Below are 26,006 nucleotides of genomic sequence, written 5' to 3'. Positions count from 1 at the left end.
GAAAGACCCTATTCCCAGCCAAGGGAATATTTCCCAAATTCCCCACAAAAACCACACATTTGCAAACAAACCTTCGTTACAAAAGTAAATTTATTGTGACCTCACTTTTTAATTCCTCATAACAATTTATAAATAACTCCTGGTCGTGGTTGCCACAGCTAGGAGTGAATCTGGTGTTTGGGAAGGTACAAAAAGAAGGAGATTTTGGGAAGTTTGGTGGGACTACAGCACCATGGCCTGGGAATTCCCGAGGAGCAGTGGAGCCAGGCGCAGGAGCGCCCGCACAGGCACATGCAGCCTCCGCAGCTTCAGCAGCAGCTCTGAGAAGTTCCTGCTCCCTAAAAACATCCAAAGCAAAGGAAAAGGGTGTAAAAATGAGCAAAAATTCGCCCAAAATTGGGAGAACCTCCAGAGAGCTCTGGAGGTGTCATCCCATGGATCCGTTTGTTGTATGATGGCTGGAAAGTAAAGTTCTATAAGAGATCTCAAATATCTTTTAAAAGAGATCGCAAATCCAGGAAGAAGGAAAACACAGAGGAAAAGAACACCCAGAAAAGAGTTGTAACAGGTAACTGGAATCTTCCATGCCCAGACATAGGAATTTGTGGCTGGCACAGGATTCCTCGGATAAGCCCCCGACCCCTCATGGATGTGGTGACATTTCTGCCCCAGCCCTAAGCAAGGAACAGAGCTCCCAAAATTAAGGCCCAGCTGCCTTTCTTTTCCCTTAGTAACCTCAGGACTAATGTATTCCCAGGCTGCTGGAGGGCAAGGAAAAGCTGCCCAGATTTCTCTAATCCCAGTTCCAGACTCACCTTCCAAGCCTCCAGCTGCCAGCTGTCCCGGTGTGGGCACAGAATGGTAAATCAGGAAGCATGCCAGCATGCTCAGCTGGGATTCCTCTGGAGCCTGCCCGCTCAGGTAGGAATGCAGGGACACATCCCCTCCAGCTGCAAGGCACAAGGAATAACTTTGTTGACATTTGGGAAGCAGAATTTCAACAGATAAATCCCACTGAAGTGTCCACTCTCCACAGAAGGTGGGCTGGGAGGTTGTTTTCCGACCTCCTTCCTTCTGCCATGGCCACCCTGCTGTGGTCATCGTCTGCTTTTGTCCCGGGAAAATTCTCCCTGTGCAAGATGAGGAAGGAATTTTCTCTGGGAAATATCACCTTCCCTGCTAAAACCTCCCACCACTCCAGGCAAACACAACTCTCCAGGGAATGTTCCACATCAAACTGAAAACACCCTCCCTTCCCTCAGCAATTTTCCATACTTTTAAGGCAAAAATCAACCTGGATCAGCAAGACAAGAATCAGGTGAGCAACAAGGGATGGAAAGAGATGGTCTTTAAGGTCCCTTCCAACCCAAACCATTTCAGGATTCTAAATGGAATTGAAATTCCTCTTTACCTTGAAGCCACTGATCCAAGGTGTTATCTATGGTGCACTTCATCACTGGCAGGAATTCAGAGTTCATGAAGAGCCTTCGGGTTGGATTTCTGCTCATCCTCTCCTGGTGGCTCCGGGAGCTGAAGAATTCCAGCACCAGCTTCATCTGCCACAGCTCAAAGGTCTCAGACATTTCCTGCCTTTCCAGCCTCCTCACAGCCTGAGAGTGGGAATTGGAGCAGGAATGAAACAGGAAGTAAATGACTCCTCAACCCCTGCCCTCCCTCCTCTGTAAAAGCACATGGAATGGCCACTATTTGCCCCCAAAAAGAGGGAAAAAGTGTTGTTTCCAACAGGAAGAGGAGTTTCCTACTTGGTCAATGGCGATGTATGTGGGCAGCATCTCCGGATTCTCCTGGGTCACACACTCATAAAGGATGGAGGAGAAAAGATCCAGGATTTCCTGTTTCTGAGGAAAGTCAGGTGTCAGGCACAATTTATTTCAGGTTCCTACCTCCATTGAAGTTAATCCATGCAGTGGCATCACAGGAATTTGGGATAATTAATGATACCACTTGACTTCTTCCTTGGGATAATTAAACTGGGTTTTGTGCCCTCCCTTTTAAAGAAATTCCATGTAAAACACCTTATGTGACTTCTCCTAAGAGCTTCAGGGCTCTCTGGATTTGTTAAATACATTCCTCAAGGAATGGGACAAAAAATCCCAATATCAAACCAAGAGGAATCAGAGTTGTATTACACAACATCCAGGTCCTGCTGATTGCAGGGCTAAATTCTGCTCTAGAGTTTAAGGCAGGTTTTCCCTACTTTTTGTCCAGGGAATAAGTGTCGGTCCACACCAATGCTTCCTACCTGGCCCATGTTCACAGTTGGTTTGCAAAAATAATCAGCGAAGGAAAAGAGAGCGGGATTGGAAGTGAAAGCGGAAATTGCTTCTGGCTGGAAAAAAAAGGGATTAAAACACATCCTTAAAAGGAACTTTTTGAATTTGTGCACAAAGATAAAACAACTTATTTCCAAAGTGTCCAGATTGCAAGGGACAAAACTGGAACCCACACCAAAGGTTGGAATCCATGTCAAAAGGTTGGACTCAAGGACCTAAAAGTTGGACTCAATTTAAAGGCTAGACTAGATGATCTAAAGGTTGGACTCAGTGATCTAAAATTTGGATTCAATGATTTAAAGGTTGGACTCCATGATCTGAAGGCTGGATTTAATCTAAAAGTTGGATTCCATGATCTCAAGTTTGGACTCCATAACCTAAAGGCTGGACTCCATAACCTAAAGGTCAGACTCCAAGATCTAAAGGTTGGATTCAATGATGTAAAGGTTGGACTCCATGACCCTGGAGGACTTTTCCACTCTAAATGATTGCATGATCAAGCACTTCATGGTCAGGACAAGTCAAACACTCATGAACACCCATGGCAGATGCACCTACACGTGGCTGTCCAGTGAAAACCACCAGAATTCCCTCCCTCAGCAGCATTCCTGGCAGGAACTACCCTAGGAGCAGCACCTTGAATGCCCGCACTTCGGAATTGCGGTGCGTGACGGTCTGTGCCAGGAGGCTGCGCCAGCCCATAGGATCCTCCTTGTAGGAGAGCTGCCCAGCTCGGAGCTTCACGTACAGGATGCCACCCTTGGAAAGGATTGACCTGGAACAGCACAACAGGGCCAATTTACGGAATCAGTTCAAAGAGAGGAAATTCAGGCTGGATATTGGGAAGGAATTCTTCCCTGGAAGGGTGGGGAGGCCCTGGCACAGGACACCCAGAGCAGCTGTGGATGCCCCATCCCTGGCAGTGTCCAAGGACAGGTTGGACAGGGCTTGGAGCAACCTGGGGTAGTGGAAGGTGCCCCTGACATGGCAGAGGTGGCACTGGGTGATCCTTAAATCCCTTCAAACCCAAAGCATACTGTACTAATGGACTGAGCTTAATTTAATCCTTCCAGTTGACAAGAGGACAATCAATGATTTGATTCATTATCTTGGAGGTCTTTTTCAACCTAAATGATTCTGGGATTGATTAATGGCAAGTAAATGACCTAAAAGCAACACATTACTGAGCAAAGACTGAGCTTCTTTCTCCCACCCCTCATGTGGGAGTGCAAAGATGAGAATGATTTCCCCCCCCCCCCCACCCCCAGATCCTGTGTTCCGGTAAAATCTCTGGTTCCCACAGCTGCCCCATGTTTTGCGTGTGTCATGAAGGCGGGTGGTACATTGTGACATGGGGTGACACAAGAAAAAGCATTTCACAGGGCAGTAACAGTCCCCAGCAGTCTGGGAAACATGGTATCACCACCACTCAAAACCAAACCAAAACCATGAGTTGTAGCTGCTCTCTGGTGCCTCCATCCCACTGCCAGTCTCTGTGGGTTTTACTATCAGGTTTTTCCCAACCCTAGTTTTTTGCATGAATTATTCACCTCAATGAGTGAAACCCAACTCTTCAGTTTCTTTCTTTCCCCCTAAAGTGCAGTCAGATGCATAACAATGACTTGATGAAACCCAGGTTTCAACCCAGAGATGTGGGAGGGTTTAAAAAAAACATGCAATACAATTACTACGAGGTCATGATTCAGTTGAGCATTAAAAAACACTTACTGGAGATGAGTTGTTCCCTTGCTTAAATCTATTAATAATTCCCAGTACCGGGGGCCCTTCACTCTGATCTGTCAATAGAAACATTTTATTACTAAATATAGCCAGAATCATTGAATTAAGAGGTTTCTACTGTTTTTTTTTCTGGGCTGTTTCATAGTGTTGCCCAAACAGAAAATTCAGGTTTGTGTCTTCTACAGGGAATTCCCTGCTGCATCAGATCTTGGAAGATCTTGATCAAGACAGAATACAAGAATCATAAGGGGACAATGTCGTCCAGAGTCAGACTAAGGAATCAAAATCCATCAGATCTCAGCTCTTGAGATTTGTGACACATAATCCAGGTGGTTTTCCATTAAACAGAGATTTCCTCTACCTGCTTCAGTAAGTGGAGCTCTGGGAGAAGCGTGGGTGCCATCAGCTCCTCAGTGGCCTCCCCATACCACTGTGTGCCCTGCAAAACATCATGGGAGCCACAGGTTAGAAAAGCTCATTTCCATGGGAAAAGGAAGGAAAAGGGTATCTTGTGGGGAACAACTGCTCTGGCACCAGGCAGGGGGTTCTGTTCCTAAGTAAACACAGGATTCATATCAGGATACATGGACTTCTCGAGCAAATTTTCCATGGATGGATGCATGAACACCTAACTCTGGGCAAGGCTGAAACATGAAGATTTGGGAAGCAAGCTGTAATGGGAACATAGAGAACTCTTTGCCAGAACCACAGAGATGCACCTCTTCCCCCTAAAAATCCCAATAAATAAATTCTGAGCATCTCCCTTCTCCCATATAAAATAAATCCCACAGAAAGCACTTCCCTGAAGGACACCTGATGGAAGCACCAAGGAGAAACACCAAGTTACTAATCTCAGAATTAGGAGAAGGCCTCGAAAACCACAAATGCTTCCAGCCACCTCTGAGCTTTTGGAAATCCCTCTGAAGAGGGAGAAGAACCTGGGTCAGTCAGGACACCCATCCTTGGCTGTCTGAAGACAGGTGACTCTCCCTGTCCTCCCTTCTGCTCTCCAGGTGCCACCAAAGCACACCTGGGGTGTGAGTGGGTTGAGCCCAACCCTTCACTTATTTGTGCAGAATTCACCTTGTCTCCACCACAGCTTGAAACCAAACCCAAGACTGGAGGCCACTCTAATGAAAACTGGCATAAATCCGAGTGTTTGGCTATCCCACAGCTCCTCAGGCCCTTCCCAGCCACATTACCTTGTAGGTGACCTCTATGAGGGCGTAGCAGGGAGTGTTGGTATCCACATCCACGGGCGTGAGGAGCCTGGGCTCGGCTGCCAGCACATACAGGTGACGCAGAGCCTGCAGGTGGTACCTGGGGTGGGAACTGGGAGCTCAGCATGGGCTAGGAAAGATCCCAGACACCCAATTTCAGCCCCATACCCAAATACAGCTCGTGTAGCCATGGTATTGGTTAATTAACAGAACAGGGCTTAATGGAGCAGAACCAAAAGTAATTAAGGGTCATAAATGGACAGATCTTCCACAAAAATCTTTCCAGCTGAGCAAACTGGAGCAGCCACACAGGAGTACAGCAGAGCTGATGTTTCTTCACTGACTAAAGATCCCTACCACTGTCACTTACTTCTCCCATTTCCCACTTTTTTTTTTTTTTGAATGGAGAACTTCCAAAAATTGATTTTTGGTAAAAATCCATCATTTGTCTTTTGTAAGAAGATGGTTCAGCTGAAGAAAATGGAATCCCCACGAAAGCCTTACCGATTGTCCGTGCTGTGAACAGGGAAGTGAGGGTACAGAGCACAGAGAAGAGCAGCAATGGAGGAGTTGGAAGTGCTCAGGGAATATCTGTAGGAAAAAAACAACATTGTCCTTTAGTTTTCTGTCTAAAAAAACACAGGAGGCCAAAATATTTTGGAGGGATGAGGAAAGGAATTTCCAAAAGTGCACAAAGACAACAAGACTTTCTCTTCCAACAGAAGACACCTTTATGCATTGATATATTAAAAAAAGGGAAATGGAGGAAATGGAAATAAGGGCTGAGATCTGCCTTTGGAAAAGGCCCATTACCTTCCTCCTCCCAGGAAGAGGAGTCCCAAAGCCATGTGATGAGCCAGGTGGAAGCCATAGTTCATCTCTCCCCCCGTCTTCTTGTGCATGAAACGGCAAAGCTGGAGCACTTTGAGATTCCCAGAGCCAGCCATCACCATGGCCAGGGCCAGGAGAAGGACACTCAGGCACGTTTCCAGGTTATAGTGACCTGTCTTCAAGCACAACAGAGACGTTTCATCACAATTCCATGACCAACAGCACATTCCAGGTGGGATGATCCACCACTTTCTACCCTGGAGGTTGAAAACCACATTCCCCAGAAGGAGGGAGAGCCAGCAAAGTCCTTAAATGATTTGCAGCTCTGCCATATCCTATATATCATGTGCAATCCAGGAATTAAAAGGGCTGGGTTTGTTCCCATTGAGGTTTGCTAAGGGTCACAAAAAGCCATCTTCTTGCTTGGAAAAACTTACTATGGATGCTGTTGGAGCCGACAAGCACTTCAGGAAATCCGTGGCATATTTGTACTAGAAAGAAAAGGAATGCCCAGTGAATATGGATCCAAAAGATGAGTGACAGCTTCCAGGGAAGTGAATGCAATCAAATAACCCTCCTCTTACCAGGCACTGAAATGCTGCCAGATTTTCCGACCCGGCGAAACGAAATCCCAGGGATAAACATGCTCCAGCGATGATATAGACATGAGCTTGCCTAAGGAACAACATAAACAGGAAATAACTAAATGTTCCTCTTCTCCCTCTTCCCTCCATCTGAATATACAGCACAAACTCCTTCATCCCTTAAAAATAAAAGGGAAGACTCATCCTTTATAGGATATCCCATATAAAAAAACTGTCCTTTACAGGACAGTAAAATTCCCTAGGAGGAGATTTTTGGGATGTTACTCACGCCAGCGTTTCCAAGCTCAGGTCTTCAGATGAAGGCAGCTCTGTTGCATGAAGAGAGATAATGTTCTCTCTTATGATCTGTAAAAAGCCGGAAAGGAAAATAAATCCAAGGGAAAACTGATGGACTAATTGAAACTCTGGCCATCAAGAGTTCATAAGCAATAACAAACAGATCTAAGGGAAGGAAAAGCTGTTTTTTCCCCAACAGAGACCATCAGCATCCTGTAGTTCTCATAGGTATTGAGCTCATTTGGTCTTAAAAATTCCATATAATATCTTGGAATACCACTGATTCCACTGTTGGGAAGTTATTCCTAATGCTCAACTCCATGCAGCAGTTTTGGACCTGACAATGCAGGGAAAAGTTTAATCCTTTCCTTTCCTTGACATCATTTTGTGTCTGAAACAATCCTGTCTCTCCTCAATCATCTCCCTTCCAGTCTCTAGTGCTCCTAAAATCCAGGGACCCCAGGGGACAGTCACCTTGGCCATGTTAATGCTCATTTTCTTGTGCTCCTAACGTGACTATGGAAATACCCGCATGGAAAACAATCCAGGGAGGTGTAAAATTGAGAAGCAAACACACCATACATAAACAAACACCTACCTGAGGCACGTTGCTGTTGACCCACTTGGAATTGGGCAGGATGTCATCCCACAAAATCAGGCATCGAGCCAGGGTCTGGCAAAAAGGAGAAAACAAAATCGCGAGGGAGAAAATTTATCTATGGGATTGGTAAAAGGTATAAAAATACACCTAAAAATTCAATGTAACATTCCCCCTAAACTGTGTCTTTCATCTATTTCTTGCTAAATTCTGCTTCCATGACAATGAAGCTGCCACACTACAAGGAGGAATTATTGGAAGGAGTGAGTTTGGCTGGGAAGCAAAGGATTCTGGATGATGGGCATGTTGGGCTGGAATTCCTAAACATCATTTAAATAGACTGAGGAATGAACCCAAGAAAAATCTTACCCTCAACATAAGGAATTCTGGTTTGACAAAGTCCAGGAGATACATGGTATCTGGTGCTTTGAGCCAGTCAGCAATGGATCTGCAGGGCATGGCAAAAAAAAGGATTTCCAGGTCACTATCCAGCAATTCTAAACCTCAGCAGAGCAATTCCAAACCTCAGCAAAACCAACACTAGGGCAGATTGACCCTGCAGGAATTCTCAAGGAATTCAATACCTGTTGTTGGTCTTCAGGTAGATCATGGCAAGTGCGAGAGTGGCACCTGGACACGTCACATCCACGTTGATGGTGTCTCCTTCCTGGGAAAACACAGGGAACACTTTCCACAGGTTCAGTTGGAAAGGAATGATGTTCCCAAAGTCATGGAGACACCTCCCAGTCTTCCAACTTAAATAAGCCAGCACTGGCGCCACATACCTTGATTTGGTAACTGGGAGATTTGTGCTTCTCTCTGTGCATTCCCGCCTGGAATCTCCTGTGTCCCCCCACCATGTACTGGTATAGCTGCTCGGGAACGTTGAGGTCTGACATCCCAATCAGATTACTGCCATGCTAAGGAATGGAAAGAAGGAAAACATGGAAGTGCCTTCCTCTAGGAGAAAAACCCACAGGCAGCTGGGAGCCGAGGATGGAACAGCTCTTGGAATGCCATACCAATGGATAATGAGTCTCCTAATTGCAGCTGACTTACCCCAAGGCACACCATTCCCAAGGCCAGCCCAGCTGCCAGGGAATAGGACTCTCTGTCCATGCAATACTCCATTTCTGGGCCGGGGGGACGCCCTGGAGAAACCAAACCAGCAAAATTCACTTTTGAAAATTCCAGCTTATTGCTTAATTCCTACTGAAAGGAGAAAAAAAATATCTGCCCTCCTTAGGGAAGTCCTCAGTGGAATGACAAGAAGCTGGCAGTTCATTCATCCACTCCCAAACAGCAACTCCCTCCTAAATGTTATGGTTGAAGTTTAGAGCCACGGTGAAAATCCCAAGTTTAACTGAGGATACTTTAAGATCCTGAACCAATCCAAATGCTGTTGCTAAAAAAGGATTGCACATATCCAATTTCCAGAAACACAACAATTTTACCATTAAAATTTATCCCATTCCCTGTTTAATAAACCACACAGTCTCCAAGTATAGTCCTACGTAAACATGGAGAAAAGCTGTTACAAATTAATTCAGAATGAGAGCACAAGTGAGATCATAAATCTGCTTTCACATCAGCTCTTAGGGCCCAGTGGTTAAAAACTTTAAAATTCCAAACAGGGGAATTTAGGACACCAAATTTCCAGGTGGAAGAAGTAGGAACAGTAATGATGCTGCCACGTTTCTTTTCCTAAATCCAGTGACTTTCCTTTTTATGCTGCATAAGCTCCCAGGAGGGACAATGAGGTTTTAGAAAAATGGGAAGAAAACATTGTGGTAGGATGGTGCCAATGTTACAACTCCCAACTCCCTGGTGCACACTGCAACTATCCCAGCCCTCATCCTGTTTTTCCAGTGTCAACACCCACCTATCTCAGCCAGCAGCACCTCAGCAGTGTGCCTGTGGGCAGTGCCCTGGTAGACCAGGCCTATCCCGACCACGGCAGCCACCTGGACGTTGTGGGGGACATCCAGCTCTGTGGAGGTGGGTGGCAGCAGGGCGGGAACATGGATACTCAGCAGGCGGGTGATGGCCATGTCCATAGTGCCCAGCTTGGCAGCGGAGACGCCAAGCAGGAGCCCGATACTCGTCATCTCGTGGCCCTGGGTAAGGGGACAAAGAGCAGTGAGGCACATCAAGGAATGGGAAAACCCCTGTCCCAGTGTTCCAGTGGCGTATCTCAATGAGCTGTGAGCAGGGTGAAAAGATCTGGTGGTAAAACTGCTGAAAATCTTTGAATGTAAATGGAGGTTCCTGATTCTGTGGCACCCCAGAATATTTAGGATTAGAAGGGACCTCTGGAGATCATATCCCCCTAGACACTCAGAGCAGGTAACACAGGAATGCATCTAGGTGGGTTTGGAACAGAGTTTATTCAGAGGCTCCATGCCCTCCCTGGACAGCCAGTTCTCTACCACTTCCTTGGAAAGAATCCCTTCCTCACACTGATAAAGAATCCTTCCAGCCCAAACCATGCACCACAACCATAATGAAGCAACTCAGACACTCTCCCACACCAGGAAACTTCCAATGCAGCAGTTCAAAGAAACCTTCCTTCCCTGTTTAGCCTAAAGAACCCAATCCCACTGGGATCTGGCTCTTGGATGTGCCAGAAGGCCTCACCTTTGTTAGGTAGTCATGGATGTTGAGGGTGGCCAGCTTGGTGAGGTGCCCGTTGAGGCCCAGGGCCATGAGGAACCCCGCATACTCATTGGCCAGCTCAGCGATTTTGGGCTTGTTGTAGACGATCCAGGCGGAGTCGATCTGGGAAGCAGGAGCAATCTTCAGGCCAGCGGCCACCCCGTTGTGGAAACTGGCCCAGCAGGCCATGTTGGGGGGCACATCGATGTTCCCGCTGTTCAGATCCACAGTGGTGTTCCTCGGAGGAGCACGACCTGCCATGGGAGAGAGGATAACAGTAGTCAGGAAAAGCCAAACTCTTCATCCAGTGCCAATTGAGGGAAAAGTTCCAGTCCAAGAATGTTCAGGAATGTCAGGACAGCCCTTTGCAGGATCTCCATCCTCTATGACCTCAGCACTGTTCAGAACAATTTTTCCACTTTTCTCTCCTTCTGTACCTAATAAAAGGTTTCAGTGTTTGGTAACACTGGCCCTGACCATTCCAGAAGTATCTTCCACCATTCTAGGTAGCAGATTCTAAGTCCAGAGGAGCTGCTTCCTTACAAAACCCATAATTGAGCTGTAATCGGATAACAGCTGAAAGAAAGCCCATCCAGCTCTGGGATGGACTGGGAAGGAACCCCTGACCAGCATACCGGTAAGGTTCAGCTTAGGGATGGGCAGCTGCTCCGTTGGCACAGGATGATAGGAGAATAGGGTGAACATTCCTCGTCCAACTGGGAGCGCCATGGTTCGCTGGCACAGCTGCAGCAACCTGGTGGAGAATTGAATCCAAAACCATATAGAAAATTTTCCGACATATAAACAACCTACAAACAACAGGCACTGGACAGAACCATTTTTCCCTCATTGTGACTCCTTCCTTCCCCTTTTGAACAAAATCTTTGGTCCTCACAAAGTTCATCTCCAAGATACCTTTTAGCTGTTGGAACCTGGCACTATTTTTCCCTTAAACCTGGTTCAATAAATCCATTCCACAGACATGCTGGAAGTGAGGTGAAAGGAGAAAGTCATGGTTGCCCTGTGGGATCCTGCCATGAGTGGTGACAACACTGAGTAATAACCCACATACAGAGGTGAAAAGGTTCTTCCAAGAATGCTGACCACAATTCTCTATGATTTAGTCTGGAAACACTTTCTAAACTCGTTAGATTACTCAGTTCCCTAGGTCAGACTCAGAACATATTGCATGCTAATGGTGTTCTCAGGTTTGCTTTTTAATTTAGTTTTTAAAGAAGAGGTTTTTAACCCGCCCCAGTAGTGAATAAAGCAGGAAAGGGATAGTCGAGGACACTGAACACAGGCTTCAAAGGAATGGGATGGCACAGTGAATGTGCTTTCCGTGGAATTCCAAGGTCCCCTGTCTCAAGACCAGCCTATCACAAAGGGTTCTTCAGCTTTAGGCAGGGCACGGATGGTTTGGTCTCTACAGAGTAGGTCCTGCTTATATTTCACTTTTTTTGGGCAGAAGAAAGTGCTACAAAATCCATTCAACCCCAACTGACTTCAATGTGCTGTTTGTCCTTCCAAAGAACCCCCTACTCCAACACAGCAGAGCTTTGACCCACAGAACTCCAAAGACTTGGATTATGTTGTTTTGTTTTTTTTTTTAATTTGATTCTGAGCTTCCAAAAATTTCCCCACAATCTTTCAGCTGAGCAAATACTGGGAAATAGAAACAGCTGTAAATGGAGAAATTTCCAAGGCCACACTGGATGGGGCTTCGAGCAACCTGGGATAGTGGAATGGCCATGGCAGCAGTTGGAATGAGATGAGCTTAAAGGTCCTTCCAAAACCAACCCAACCCAAGCTATTCCATGCTTCCAGGATTCCTTACCTGTTTTCCTTCTCTTCGATGTACTCGTGGTCACTGGCTTCAGGCATCTGCACCACATTGACTCGGACGGGCCGGGCGCTCTGGAGGAGCCTCCGCACCTCCTGCACCCTCAGGTCCTCGCTCCAGATCAGGGACATCACCTCCTCATTCATGTCATTCATGCCATCCTCATCCTCCTCCGAATTGGCTGCCGACGGAATATCTGAGGACAGCACTGAGCCCACAGACTGCAAGGGAAAGGGAAAAGACAATTCCAGGGGGGAAACTGTCAGGAAGGCACCATAACCTGAACTCACCCAGCACAGTGATGGGTCTGTATACAGAAGGGATGGACATCTGTCTGTACATCGAAGGGACCCTCCCTTCAATGGAGCATTCCTATGCTCCTTACAGGAATTTAAAGGCCTGGAGGATTTCTAAAGATGGAAATCAAGTACTTTTGCACAACCAAATGGGATAAATAACTAAAGACAAGAGGATATGACACCTCAAATGCAGTGAGGAGGTGATGTGTGATGAAGTTCTTGGCCTTTCAAAATACTTACTTGTTTTGGAGTAGTTGTAGGAAAGGGTTTTTCTTTCCCTGCCTACTCCATCAGCCCAGCTCACGATTATCCCAGTTTGTGATCAGCCTGACCAGAACTGCTGTTTTGCAGATTCTGCTCCAACCTCTGTGTTATTTTTCAAAGCATCGATGTTTTCACACATCAATTTGGATTCCTTCCACAACCACCGTGGAAAAGCAAATTACCCATTAAAACAAACAGCCTGCACAGCAGAAAATCCCAAAATTCTTCACTATCAGAAAACTTGGGATTTAGCACAGCACCAGAATGATTTTGGAACTTCCACACATGAACAGAAAAGCACCAAAGCTTAGGAGCACTCCTGGAAAACCCTTTTTCCATGCAAGATTTAAGAAATGCTTTTCTAGAACTCTGCTCTCCTGTTTGCTCACATCACACAAGTGATGAGGGGACCCAAAGGGAACAGATCTTCCTGTGGTTCTCCAGAAACATGTGGCCCCAGGAGGGTGAGTAAATGAAGACCTGATGAATGAAACCAAATTTCTTCTCTTAAATCCACACTCAATCTCAACACACAACTGCACCACCCAGAGCAGCAGCGTCCGTTCTGAAACAGGAAACTCCACCCTGCCCTCTTGAGAAATGACAAACACTTTGGGGTTTGAAGCTCACTTTGGCCTTTTAAGGTCACATCAATTTGAGGCATTGTTATAAAGTCAGTGATAAAATCAAATTTATCATCATTTTTGATGATTCGTGAGGGTTTCGGTTGGGCACAGCTTCCACCAGCAGCAAACAAAAAGGATTTTTTGTGTGATGGCAGGTGGGGTTTGACCTGTAATTAATCAACCTTTGTGTCTAATTAATTACAGTTTTGATAAGCAATTAGTCATAAAGCCTTTGTTGCAGAAAACTGGAATAACTTTAATATCCCTTCCAAAGCTGAGTAAACAAAAAAGGATCTTGACTAAGATGGACTTGAGATTTCAATTCCAATTCCTGACTTTGGAAAAGGCTCCAATCTTCTGCCATGATGGGGTTTTATGTCAGCCTTAAGATGATTTTTGGCTTTCAACAAAGGACATTTCAGTGAGATACAATTCCTGGGAATGCTATCACCAGATAGCCACCATCAGAAGAAAATGTTGAAGAGGAAAACACCACACTGGTTTTTTAATCCTTTTACCTTAGGATACAAATAACTAAAACCTTTTGTGGGGAAAAAAGAGAAATATGGCAAGTCTATTTCCAAATCTAGCTCTTCTAGTGGAAAGAAGTATGTCGGGCATGCCAACACAATGAGCCTCTGACAAATACACACTTCCTTCTCCTTCTGTCATGGTTTGATGGCAGAGCCTCTGGAGAAAGCACCAAAGATTGGGAAGAGGAGAAATCCAACACCTCTGGAGGCAAAACTTTTGTCTAAGTTTTAAAATGTGATTTATTTAATGAGTTAAATGTGAGTTTTCCCAGCTATCCATGATTATCCATCCCTGCTGGATGCTGGTTCTCACACCAAAACCCTTGTACATGTAAAGCCTCCATTTTGTTGTCCTCCATTTGGGAATTAAGCTGGAAATTCCTGGGCCACGTTCTCTGCCCAAACCCTGGGATTGGGAAAGCCCTTTGTGGCCATACTCACAGATTTTCCCTTCTGCAGGCTCCCCTCCCAGGCCTGTTTGGACAAATCCTGGCGGCCGATGAGGAGGCAAATGGCTTCCGGCCAGTCGGAGGCCGGCTGCTCGCGGCACTGGTAAATGGCATCTCGGATGGGAAGGGCCACACCAAAGGGAAGAGATTCCAGATCCCTCAAGGTGAAACCTTAAAATTCAGGGGGGAAAAAACCCCAAATAAGTGATATGAATCCTACACAGAGTGTTTTCTGTTATCCAAGCACATGGTTATTCAGGAATGTTGTTGTTCCTCTCTTACCAACACTGGTCATCCAAAGGACCAATTTTTCAGCCAGGCTGGAAACAGAAGTGCTGGATTTGAAACTGCACCTGGAAAATTAAGAAGCCAATAAAAGCTCATCCAGAAGTCAGCAGGAAGTCACAAACTCAACAAAACAACTCCAAAAAAGTTTCCATACCAATTGTCATCCTGCTCCATCTGCTGCTTCCGTTGGCCTAGGAAAAACAAGGCCATGTTAATTCCATGTTTTCCAAGCTTGAGACACTCCCAAGATGGAGGCAAAGTATCCTTACCTGATGTGATCTTGTACAAATAATGGGAGGTTTCATTCAGCACAGCGCTCTCGTCCCCAAGGATATACAGAGCCACGCTCTGGGGAGGAGAGACATCAAAAAAAGTAATTCTGGGGCTGATATTCCTTTCCTTCCCATAAACACAGGTAGGAAGTAACTGGAATACAACTTCAGAAGTGGGGCAGGTGTTCTGTGGGGAAAAGGAGACTGAAACAACTGAACAACACCAAACTTTTAAGCTTTAAATTTTGCGGGAAAAAATCCAACCTGAAACAATGTACTGAATCTTCCCTCACTGCCCCAGAGATAAAAAATAAATATCTTCCCAACAGAAACACATGTTCCCAGTTATCCTTCTTGTGTTTCTCACATTCCATTTCTCCTTCAGGACACACACATTGTTTTCTACTTGGTCTCCTCCACATCTTGGATATTTTGTGAAGGTTCCAAGTGAAAAACAGTTGGGTCCAGCCAGCAAAATCAGGGATCAGTCACTGTATTTTGACAATTCTGGGAAAAATCACAACCAGGTAAACTAATTTCATGGGCTTTATGAAGATCTTTTAACTCTGAGTTGTGCAAGGGCAGATCAGGCAAAGAGAGGAGGAAAATAGATCCTGGCTTTTTCTCCCTGCTTTTCTCCTTAGACACCTCAGGCTTGACACCTCTGCTCCCAGCTGGAAGGGTTTTCCCATCAATGAGTAAGGAAGTGATGCTGACCAGGAGATAGCATCAGCACTCACAGGATTAATATTGATGCTGGGGCATGCCCAAGGAGAAAACTGGGGAATTCTCATTCCCAAAGTACAGATAATTCCAAGTTCCATCATTACTTTGCACAAACCACAGAAAAACACAGAAGTGGTGAAGGTCCTCAGCTCCAATACATCAGTAAATAAATCCCTCTGTTATTTCACCCTCCTTTAGGGATGTTTCCCTCCCAGGAAATTCAGCAGCAGGGAGCAAACCCTGCCCACAGGGCAGTGCTGACAGAACAAGGCACAATCCCTGTATTCCCCGTCCCCCCCAAGTACTCACCAGTATCACCAGTTTGCTCCTTTCACAGATCCCTGGTAAGTAGGGATAAGGCTGCACTCCTTCTCCCTTCAGGCAGGAACTCATCCACTGGAAGATACTTGGAGGCTCAGCAGAAAAAAAGGAGGGATGAAGCATGAAACCTGTTTGGACTTAAGATGAACAGCAAAGACCATGAGCTCAGGGAAAAGGCACAAGAATTCCTCACCATTCCCAATTCCTCCAGTATTTCCTTCAACAACAGTAATCCAGCATTTCCCCACAAAATGTTACAGATCCGTCCTGTCAGATGGGATTTTATGACAGGAATGAAAAATCAAGGAATCTAGTTAAGGAAGAAAAATTATTTCAAAGGAATAAGCAGGGGATAATCATCCAGAATGAGGGGAATGTTAAAAACAAAGGCAATATCCAAATATCATGGAATAACCAAAGGCTTAAACCCACCCTGGTCAATTATGCAGGTCTGCCTGGAGGTTTTGACAAGGGCTGGGTAGTCCCTGTAGTAATAATCCACGTAAGCTTCCAGTTTCAAATCCCTGGAATAAGAGACAGAGGAGTCACAGACTGGGAAAAAAACATTCCAACCTCCTGGATGCCACCTTTGGCAGTTGCTGCTAGTGGGGAAGTATCTGGAGCCATGGAACAAATAGGAAAGGTTTAAAATATTCCTTTCCTTCAAATACAGGGCAAGTTTGCTCCAACTGGGGCAATCCCATCAAGAGAAACAATTTTCCAGTGGGAATACCTGGCCAGCTGAACCAGGAGAACCACGAGGGAGCGGAGACCTTCTCCCACCAGACTGTTCAGTTTGAGCTCCTCATAGATGAGGTGAAGAACAAAGAAAATGGCAGGAATATGGGAGAAAAGGAGGGTGGAGGAATCCAAACTGAGACTCTGGGAAAAGTCATCCTTGGAAGCCGAAACTTCCAGAGGGTCCAGGCGCAGAGCTTTGGCAATGGGATGAGACTCGAAATTTCTGTGGTAGTCAGAGCTCAGGAGATATTCCCAGTCCTAGAGCAAAGAAACGGGAAAGAAAGACAGAGGATCCATGGTGAACATAATTTCCAGAAAGGTAATTCCAAAGCACTGTTACAGAGGAATTTTTTTTCCCCTAAAACCCAATCCAAATATAACTGAGGGAATCACTTCTTACCTCATCTGACCCAGTTTCTGATGGCCTTGCCTTCTTTGGAGCAATGACTGGAGAGAGTGAGCCTTCAAAATCGAGCTGCAACAAATTAAAGAAAAATAAATAGAAATAAAAGAAATAAATAGAAAAAGGAAAATTAAATAAAAGTAGCTGAGGACTGAAATTCCCAAGGTTTCCTAGGTGAATCACAACATCTGAACTCAAGCCAAGTAGGACATGATGCCGCTTGAGGTACTTCTGGATTTGCTGAACAAACCCCAGAAATGTAAAATCCTCTTTAGGGAACAACAATCTGACTTGTGACCTGTGTTTAAACTCAGAATCAATTTAATATGGATGAGATTAACCAAATTTAATACAGTAGTGTTAGGTGTTGAGCTGGAATCAAATCTTCATCATTTATAACAAGCACCTTGTAAATATATCTCATGATAAAGACAGAGTAAAACAGGCCTGAAACTTTGAAGTGAAGAATGAATTTGCTCACATTCCGTGTCCAGCAGAGTCTCTCAGTGTTGTAACCCATCATGTTCATGAGACAGGTGACAAATAAATTCCACTCCGAGTGGTAGCTGGGCCCTCCTGGGGCGTTGTAGGCGTTGTACCACTTCACCAACATCTGCACAGCTGTTTCCTTGGGCAGGATGGCTTTCACCCCCTGCAGGCATCTTTTCACTATAAGAAAAGAAGGAAATCATCCATCAGCTCTGGTTTCCTGGGATCTCCTTCATCAGTGGTAGAAATCTCCACAGGTTCCTCTTCTTGGACCTGCTTTTAACTGCAAATAAAGCCACAAAACTCCCACGGCTCTTCCTTCAGCTGAGCACAAATCCTCCAATTTGGAACAAAAATAAGGAAAAATATTCCTCTGTTTGCTCATTACTGAAACCAGCAATGTCTGAAGTGGCATCTCAGCCCTTCCCCAAGCAAAGCAAAGGCCACCTAAAGCTTTGGAATCCTACCTAATTCCGAGGTGGCGATTTCAGGAATACTGATCCGAACCATGGTATTATTGCTGAGTTCCTGGAAAATCCAGCAAAAGTAGAAGCAAATCAGGAAATGCATCAAGTGTAGGCAGAGTCATTTTCTATCAACTCAGAACTCCTTAGTGGGCGAAGATATTCCCAAATCCTGACTTTTGCTACATTAAGATGTGGAATTCAGGCACCAGCTCTGTGAAACACTGGAAATCTTGGAATTATCTTGAAATAATCTGTTACCAAAAGTGTTGCCCCAAATGACAGGGAAATACCTACTAGAGTTACTCTGTTGTGCACAGGATCCCTCAGAGCTTGGATGAAAGTCCCAAGCTGCTGGAAAGTGCAGTCCTCAACGTAGGGGGAGTCATGGAGCTTGGAAGAATCCCTCAGTTCTGGAACTGGTGACAAAAGCACGCTCTGGAAAGTGGGAAAAATGAGCCTATTTTAGAGCTCAAATTGAAGTGGAATTCAGAATTAAAGTGGATCTGAGCAAAGAACAGCTATAATTGTTGGGTTTGAAGTGAAGAACTTCAAACCCAACAATCTTAGAAACAAGAATCTTAGAAACTACTATAAATCTTTCCAATCCCTGCCTTGGAAGTTTTCTGGCAAACTGAAATAAATAAACAGGGCAGCACCACAGAAATCTTCTTTAAGCACAGTTTATTCAGAGGATTTACAAAATAAAAAGATTCCACTCCAAAATACACCTTGAAAGATAAAAAACCACCGATCATTACAAGAAAAGGAATTATTTCCTTATTTGTTACCTCTTCCAGGGGCCCCAGATGCTTGTTCAAAGGCTTGGATGGAGTACTGACACTATCCAAGGGAGTGCTTGGCCGAGGCATTGGGTTGGACATTGTCAGGGATGGAGCAGGAAGTCCAGGAATAAAAACCTTTCCCACCTTTTTGGTGGAAAAAGGAAACACAAAGTTAAGTTTTTCTCTAAAAATAACCCCCACAAAAAATATTTAATTGTTCCATTAATGCCATGGATACTTCAGGACTCCCTTTTCAGCACCACACATATATTAGGGATGGAAAAGGTGTTGCTTACCCGAACCACTCCAGAATAAAGCACCAGATTCCCACTGCCTTCCAGAACCAATAGTGTGTCAATTCCCTGGAATAATCAAGCATCACATTCAGCTCCTTGTGTTTAATGAGGCACCAGCTGCATGACAAGGACATTCCACAGGTAACAATACCTCCACTGGAGCCGCATCCTTTGCTGGAATATTGGTGATAGATCCAAAGATCAGCTGAGATTTATCATTGCTCTCTTGGAATTTTACACACCTAGGGATTGGGGAGAACAGGAAACGTAAAAGGTTTGTCCTGGGTATTGTTACAGAAAGAAAACACAGACTTCCAACAGTGCAGTGAATTTTTTGTGGGTTTTGTGGTTCCTTCCTCCATTTCCTTACTTTGCTCAAAATAAATCAACTTTTTTTAAAATTTTCTAATTAATTGAAACCCCTGATGTACTTCCAGCTATGAATTTCTGGAGTGCTTCTCCTGGTTCACATGTCCTCAAGGAATGCTCACCTCAGCTGGAGCTGGGATTCCACTAAAAAGCAGAGGAATTTCTGTCCACAAAGGTCGGTGGAAATGAACACTTTGGATGCCTGGGAATTCTTCTCTCTGGAAAAGAGCCACAAGGACCAGGTTAGAACCTGCTTTGTTTGGAGACTCCATGAAACCATTCAGAAAACCTGGAATAACACACCAGGGAAAACTGGTCCAAGTGTTCAGTTCTCTGCAAGGGAGCCAGGCACTTAGGCAGCATCAGTTCCCAAAAAAATCAGGGAGTGAAAGTCCATGTAAACGCCAAGATGGCTCTGATTGCAGAAAAAACACTCAAATAAGCTGTGATTTCACTTTAATTCCTGCTTCCCAACTCTCATCCCAAGAAAACCACCTGACCTCATGCTTGGGACTGTTTCTGTCCACAGGTGGTCGATGCAGAGCTCAGGAACGATCGGCTCCGTCTCCGGCATGAGGAAGGAGTCAACGGAAATGGAATTTGGGGAATGGGTAATGCTGGGTCTCCTTGGGGACTGGGCACTGCTGGAAAAGTTGAACCGCTGCACTCCAGAGAAGGAATGGACTCCCAGGGCTGGGGAATGGGAGCGGCTGCAGGCAGAGACAGAATATGGATGAGAAGAGGATCTTCAAAATCATGGAAAAAGCAGATACTGATGCAGCCAAAAAGTGGATATTCAAAACTGGGATAGAATTAGAGACATTTGATATTGCTGAAAAGTGGATCCTCAAAATCAGGGAGAATCCCAGGGAGCTCATCCACTGACTTTAGAACCCAACCAAACCCTAAACCAGGAACTAGCTCACTGTTGATTTCCTTTAGGCTTCTAGCACAGGAAAACAATTCTCTATTTTCCTGGCATCTCTGTCCAAATCCAATAGATGAGATTTCAAAAGGATTTCAGATGGTCCATTCCATCAAAAATCCCTCCCAACCTCTTCCCTCTGATTTATTTAGAGAAGTCAGCCCAAAACACTCATGGAACTCAAACATCCTGCAGACATGCCTTGATTCATGACAGAGCAGCCTCCTTGGCTCTGGCACAGGCACTACCCTCCTGTACTATTGGGATAATGGCACAGGAAGGGTATTCCAAGGGAAATTTCAGATGCTGCAACACAAGAGGCACCTGAGCCTTGGATGGAAAGATAGAGAGCAAAATGTGTCCATGCTATTCCATAGCCCCCATCCTTTGGGATTTGCTGGGGATGCCCACCTCAAAGCGGCCATGTTGGAGATGGTGGGAGAGCGGGATTGCAGGTTGGGAGAGGAGCCAGATCTGCTCTGGCTGTGGATGGACGAGTAGTTCTGGAAAGGGGAGCCCCCAGGGGAATCTCCTTTGGAGAGGCTCCGGAGATGAGCAGTCAGGGAGCTGCTGGTGGCCATGTGCTGGGGGGTGCCGCCCTGCTCTGAGAATTTCAGCACCAGGCTCTGCTCCTGGGAGGAAAACCAATGGCATGTGGGCAAAGACAGCCAGGGAGTGGCTTTTCCAACATCTTTTCCCATTAGATATGTGTTACAAATCCATGTTCAGCCTACAGAGTTAATCCCATCAACCCTACTCTTCCACTCCCATAGAAACTGCTCCAACGGTTTTCACAAAATCACAGGATTTAGTTGGAAAAGACCTTAATGCCCAGCCAGTTCCACCCTCTGCCATGGGAACACCCTCCTCTAGCCCAGGCTGGTCCAAGCACTGTCCAATCTGGAACATTTCCAGGAATGCAGCAGCCACTGGGTTTCTGGGAAACTCTGCCAGGGCCTCACAACCCTCACTGCCAAAGTTTTCATGGCACTAAGTTACTTTCCACTTTTCTTAAGACTTCTGGTCCAATGTACAGAGTAATATGTTAATAACATAATCCATGACCATCACCACCCCATGATCCCCCTGCTCCAGGCAAATCCATGGAAAAAACTTCCAAAAAACCAAAAGAACCAGCCCCACCAAACATCTTACTCTTATAAATGAAACAAACCCAAATCCCAGGCATCCCTAACAAACATAAGGGCACGGAAATGCACACAGCTATTTTCCAGAGATCTTTACTCCCCAGGGAATGTTTACCTCTGGCTTAACTCTCCTGAGGGCCCAAACGGTGTGTAAGCTCTGCACAGTGTCGTAGGTCATCACAATGGAAGGGTCAGCGCTGAGGAACACGATCCTCAGCGTGTGGTCAGCCACATACTGCACCCGGGACGATCCAAGCACTCCTGGAAAACAGGGATTCATTCCAAAGGATCAGCTCCACAACAATACTACGAGCATTTCCCACACTCTCTTCCTTCCACAATCTGGGCTTCTCCCCTGAGCAGCTTCTCTGTTCATGCAGCCACTCTAACTGAATCCTTGGAAGTGACTCTTCCCGAATTTTTTGATATCCAGGGACACACTGGGATTTGCTAGAGACCCTGAGGGACTCCAGTGACATCCAATGTACCTCCAGACTTCCAGACGAGAGGGGTGATCTCATCCAAGGGGTGCAGCATGCTGAACATCGTCGGCAAAGGTTCCCTAGGGAAAAGCCAGACAAATCAGAGCCTGGAATGTGACAGCAGGGACACAGATTCCATCTCCAAAAGCTTGTTGGATTGACTGAGTAGGCTCAACTTTCAGGACCTCTATTCATAATCCCAGCTCTTCTGAGGACTAGAGAATCCCAGGGAAAAACCCAAGAGTGGATTAAAGCTGCTCATCAGCACATTGTCCAACTGCTTCCTTTGGGATGCAGAGAGGGCTTCCACAAGAGTTGGAAGCTTCAGCCAACAGGGAATGGGATCCCCACTCTGCAGGGAATGGGATCCTCACCAAAGAGGAAATGGGATCCTGCAGCTGAGAGATAATGTCTCGATGCTAATCCCTCAGTGACTCTCCCAGCTGACCATGACAGCCTGAAATCAATTCCTAGGACAAATTTAATGGAATCAGGCTGGTGCTTCCCAGATCCTATTCCTGGGACCAGCACACCCAAATAGTTTTTAACACTCAGCTTTGAGTGTGCTCACTCAGTCACTGGGATGATATAAAAAGACTGGAAGAAATGCATCAATAAAATCCCAGAATGGTTTGGGTAGGAAGGAATCTTAAAATTATCCTATTCCATCCACTGCCACGGGCAGGGGCACTTCCACCATCCCAGGTTGCTCCAAGCCCCATCCAAGCTTTCCTTGAACACTTCCAGGGAGGGTCAAACATAACTTCCTCCTTTTCCACCCAATTCCACCTTTTTCTATCAGAAACACACGGATATTTCACTACTGCCCTTCAACTTTCCATTCCTTATTAGATTATCCAACAGGAAACCACCCAAATTCCTCAGCTCATACCTGGGTGGACTTGGAGGCACCTCATGGGAAAAACTGCTGCGCTCAAATAACAACCCATATTTGGTTGGCCAGACATTTGCAACCTATAAAAAAAATATGGATTTATGGTGGGATAAAAACATCAACCATGTGCTGTGTTGATGATGTTTGAGGGTCTTATAGGAAAATACGATGTTCAGGCTTTTTGCGCAGAGCAGGGAAACATAAATGTGGACAAAAAGCATGGCAGAAGTTACCTGGAAAGGCAGAGCAGCGATGTAATCCTTCCCCTCCATGCTGTGCACATTTATGCAGGAATTCTGCAAAATGCAGATACATTTCTCCACTATTTCGTCATTGCCTGACACTGGAAAGGAAGGAACAAAACAATTACACAGTGAAGTTTCACTCTGTTTCCGACATCCCTTATACACAAAAAGTAAATTCTGACATTTCAAGTCGTGGTGAATGAGCTCCTAGAGTGTGTCCAGAAAGGGGAATGGAGCTGGGAAGGGGCTGGAAAACAAAGACTGGCAGAGAAAGCTCAGTCTGGTGTAAAGACGGCTCAGGGGAGACCTTCCGGGTCTGCACAACTCTGTGACAAGAGGGTGCAGCCAGGTTGGGGTCAGGCTCTGCTTTCAGGGAACAAGGGACAGGATGAGAGGAAATAGACCCAAGTTGCACCAGGGAGATTCAGGGTGGATATTGGGAAAATTCCTTCCCCAAAAGAGTATCCAGCCCTGACACAGGCACAGGGCTATAAAAGCCACGTGGATGCAGCACTTGGGGATGTGGTTTTGTGGTGGCGTTGGCAACAGCTGGACTTGGTGGCCTCTCAGGGCTTTCCCAAACTAAACAATTCCATGACTCAAAGCCAAGAAAGCTGAACTCAGAGCATTTGCCCAGCAGCACAAGAAGCAGGACACTCACCATCAGCTTTTTCTGATTTTTCCTGGAACACAGTGAAGTCACACCACAAGGCCTGAAACCCAACAGAGCATCATTAATTCTCCAGAACGAGCTGCTCCCACACAATGTCACCTTCCCCTGTTCCCTGCCTAGAAAGGGTCTGTGGATTCCCTCAGTGCCCCTTTCCCACATTTCTGTACCTGCAGGACGGGGCTGTCAACGGTGAATGCCTTGTACACAGTGGACGCTTGGCTTCTGCTGCCCTTGCTCCAGATGACCACATTGCTGGCCACGTACAGCTCCTCGTCATAGTCCACCTCCTCCCCGACATCACTGATGCCTTTCCTCAGCTGCCAGCTTTCCTGGAAAACAGAGGTTTGTCAAAAGAAAAGCCACAAGACCCACGGGTGTGATGAGTTAGGCCAGTTACAAGGTGCTGGCACAGAAAAGTTGTGTCTGCCCCATCCCTGGAAGTGTCCCAGGCCAGGCTGGATGGGGCTTGGAGCACCATGGGATAGTGGAAGGTGTCCCTGATCATGACAGGAGGTGAAATGAGATGATCCGTAAGATCCCTTCCAACCCCAAAAAACCCTGGCATTCCATGGTAAGGACAATCAGGATCCATTTAGATTTATTTTGATGGAAGCCAGGGAGGAATGGGCAAGGGAGACCCTTTGTAGAGTTCTGAGATTTAGAGTGAACCCCCTTCCTCCCTGAACTCCTTCTCAGAGAGGAGCTGGGATATGGATGGATCCAATCTTAGGCTCGAACTCCAGCAGAGCTGGGGCTGTTCACCTGGCGAAGAGAAGCCTCCAAGGAGACCTTAAAACCCCTTCCAGTGCCTAAAGGGGCTCCAAGAGAGCTGGAGCGGCACTTGGACACGAGTCTGGATTGACAGGACAAGGGGAAATGGCTTCCTACTGCCAGAGAGCAGGGTTAGGTGGGATATCGGGAAGGAATTCTTCCCCGGGAGGGTGGTGAGGCCCTGGCGCAGGCTGCCCCATCCCTGGAAGTCAAGGGCAGGCTGGAGGAGGCTTGGAGCAGCCCGGTCTGGTGGAAGGTGTCCCAGCCCACGGCGGCGGGCGGGAGCCGGATGGGCTTCAAGCTCCCTTCCCTCCCGACGCCCAGCTCAGGAAGGCTCGTACCCGTTGCCGGTCGTGGATGGTGACCTCTCGGAGGGAGCCCACGAGTCCTGCGGCGCCGTCGGAGGAGCAGAGCTCCGGCGCGGGCTGCAGACGCCGCAGCTGCAGGCTCAGGGCGCTGGGGTGCCGCCGGCTCTGCTCGCGGCCCCGCGGCGCGAACTCCTGCAGGTCGCCGGCCGCAATCATCGTCGCCCTCTCGTCACAGTGGTCCGACATGGGGCCCCGATATCCTCATTATTTCCGGGACGCGCCGGCGGGTCCCGCGGGCACCTGGACGCGCGGGGAGCGGCACCGGCGGCCCCTCACGCGGGCGCGGCCATCTTGGCGCTCCCGGGCTGCCCCGCGCGCGCCCGCCCCGCCATGGCCGCGCCTGTTCCCGCCGTGTCCTGCGGCATTCCAGTGCCTCCCGGCGTATCCTCGGGGGAGACTTCCCCCAAAATGCCCTTTCGGTGCCACAGTCCCGCCGAGCGCTGGCACGGCGCTGCCGGGCGGCGGTGGTTGGGGACTGCTGTCCTCCCGTGGCGACTTCCGTCATGGATCGCCCAGCTCACGGCCTGGGGTCGTGCTGGACTGTCTTTGAAATGACGGAGGATACGTTTAGACGGATATTGGGAAGTAATTCTTCCCTGTGAGCGTGGTGAAGCACTGGAAGAGTTGTCCAGAGAAGCTGTGGCTGCCCCATCTCTGGAAGTGTTCAGGCCAGGTGGGAGCAACTTGTGATAGTGGAAGGTTTCCCAGCCCATGGCAAGGAATTGGATCATGTTTAAGGTTCCTTCCCACCCAAATCATCCCAGCATCCCAGGATAAAGAATAATCAGAGTCCATGTAGAGTGATTTTGATGGAAGCCAGTGATGTAAAAAGGAAGAAAGGGTAAAGGAGATACAGAATAAACCCTCTTGTTTCCTAAACTGCTTTTCAAAGAGGAGGTGGGATGAAGATGTATCCAATCTTAGGCTCAATCTCCATCAGAATTGGGAGTGTTCACCTGGAAAAGAGAAGCCTCCAGGGAGCTCTTAGAGCCCCTTTCAGCGCCTGAAGGGGCTCCGACATAAAGGAAGAAAGAATTCTGTGCTGATGCTCTTTTTGTTGTTGTTATTGTGTCTCTTGAACTGGAACAAGGATGTTTGTTCCAGAAAAGCCC

General features: G+C 46.6%; 1 protein-coding gene across 1 annotated transcript; it reads right to left on the bottom strand.

Moving 5' to 3' along the window:
• Positions 1 to 72: 72 nt before the first annotated feature.
• On the bottom strand, positions 73 to 25,195 carry ANAPC1 (anaphase promoting complex subunit 1). The gene is made up of 47 exons (XM_021537651.4): positions 24,868 to 25,195; positions 23,923 to 24,084; positions 23,744 to 23,795; positions 23,071 to 23,180; positions 22,835 to 22,917; positions 21,949 to 22,022; positions 21,576 to 21,721; positions 20,724 to 20,944; positions 19,888 to 20,097; positions 19,510 to 19,605; positions 19,170 to 19,260; positions 19,019 to 19,084; positions 18,729 to 18,866; positions 18,235 to 18,375; positions 17,941 to 18,001; positions 17,466 to 17,653; positions 16,982 to 17,056; positions 16,574 to 16,839; positions 16,273 to 16,364; positions 15,829 to 15,977; positions 14,791 to 14,869; positions 14,676 to 14,712; positions 14,516 to 14,586; positions 14,226 to 14,404; positions 12,057 to 12,283; positions 10,855 to 10,973; positions 10,202 to 10,473; positions 9,447 to 9,681; positions 8,624 to 8,715; positions 8,350 to 8,484; positions 8,149 to 8,231; positions 7,934 to 8,012; positions 7,565 to 7,639; positions 6,959 to 7,035; positions 6,670 to 6,760; positions 6,523 to 6,576; positions 6,068 to 6,261; positions 5,759 to 5,845; positions 5,237 to 5,354; positions 4,396 to 4,473; positions 4,023 to 4,090; positions 2,931 to 3,069; positions 2,264 to 2,350; positions 1,764 to 1,859; positions 1,412 to 1,610; positions 816 to 950; positions 73 to 338 (listed from the first exon to the last, which is right to left on the bottom strand). Exons 1-47 carry the CDS (start codon positions 25,078 to 25,080, stop codon positions 223 to 225), a joined length of 5,856 nt encoding a protein of 1,951 aa, XP_021393326.2. The 5' UTR covers positions 25,081 to 25,195; the 3' UTR covers positions 73 to 222.
• Positions 25,196 to 26,006: the final 811 nt, after the last annotated feature.

The sequence above is a fragment of the Lonchura striata genome, chromosome 3, assembly GCF_050655825.1.
Source record: "Lonchura striata isolate lonStrDom1 chromosome 3, ASM5065582v1, whole genome shotgun sequence".
In the NCBI taxonomy this organism is placed as follows: domain Eukaryota; kingdom Metazoa; phylum Chordata; class Aves; order Passeriformes; family Estrildidae; genus Lonchura; species Lonchura striata.
This window is presented reverse-complemented; position numbering and strand designations above follow the sequence as displayed.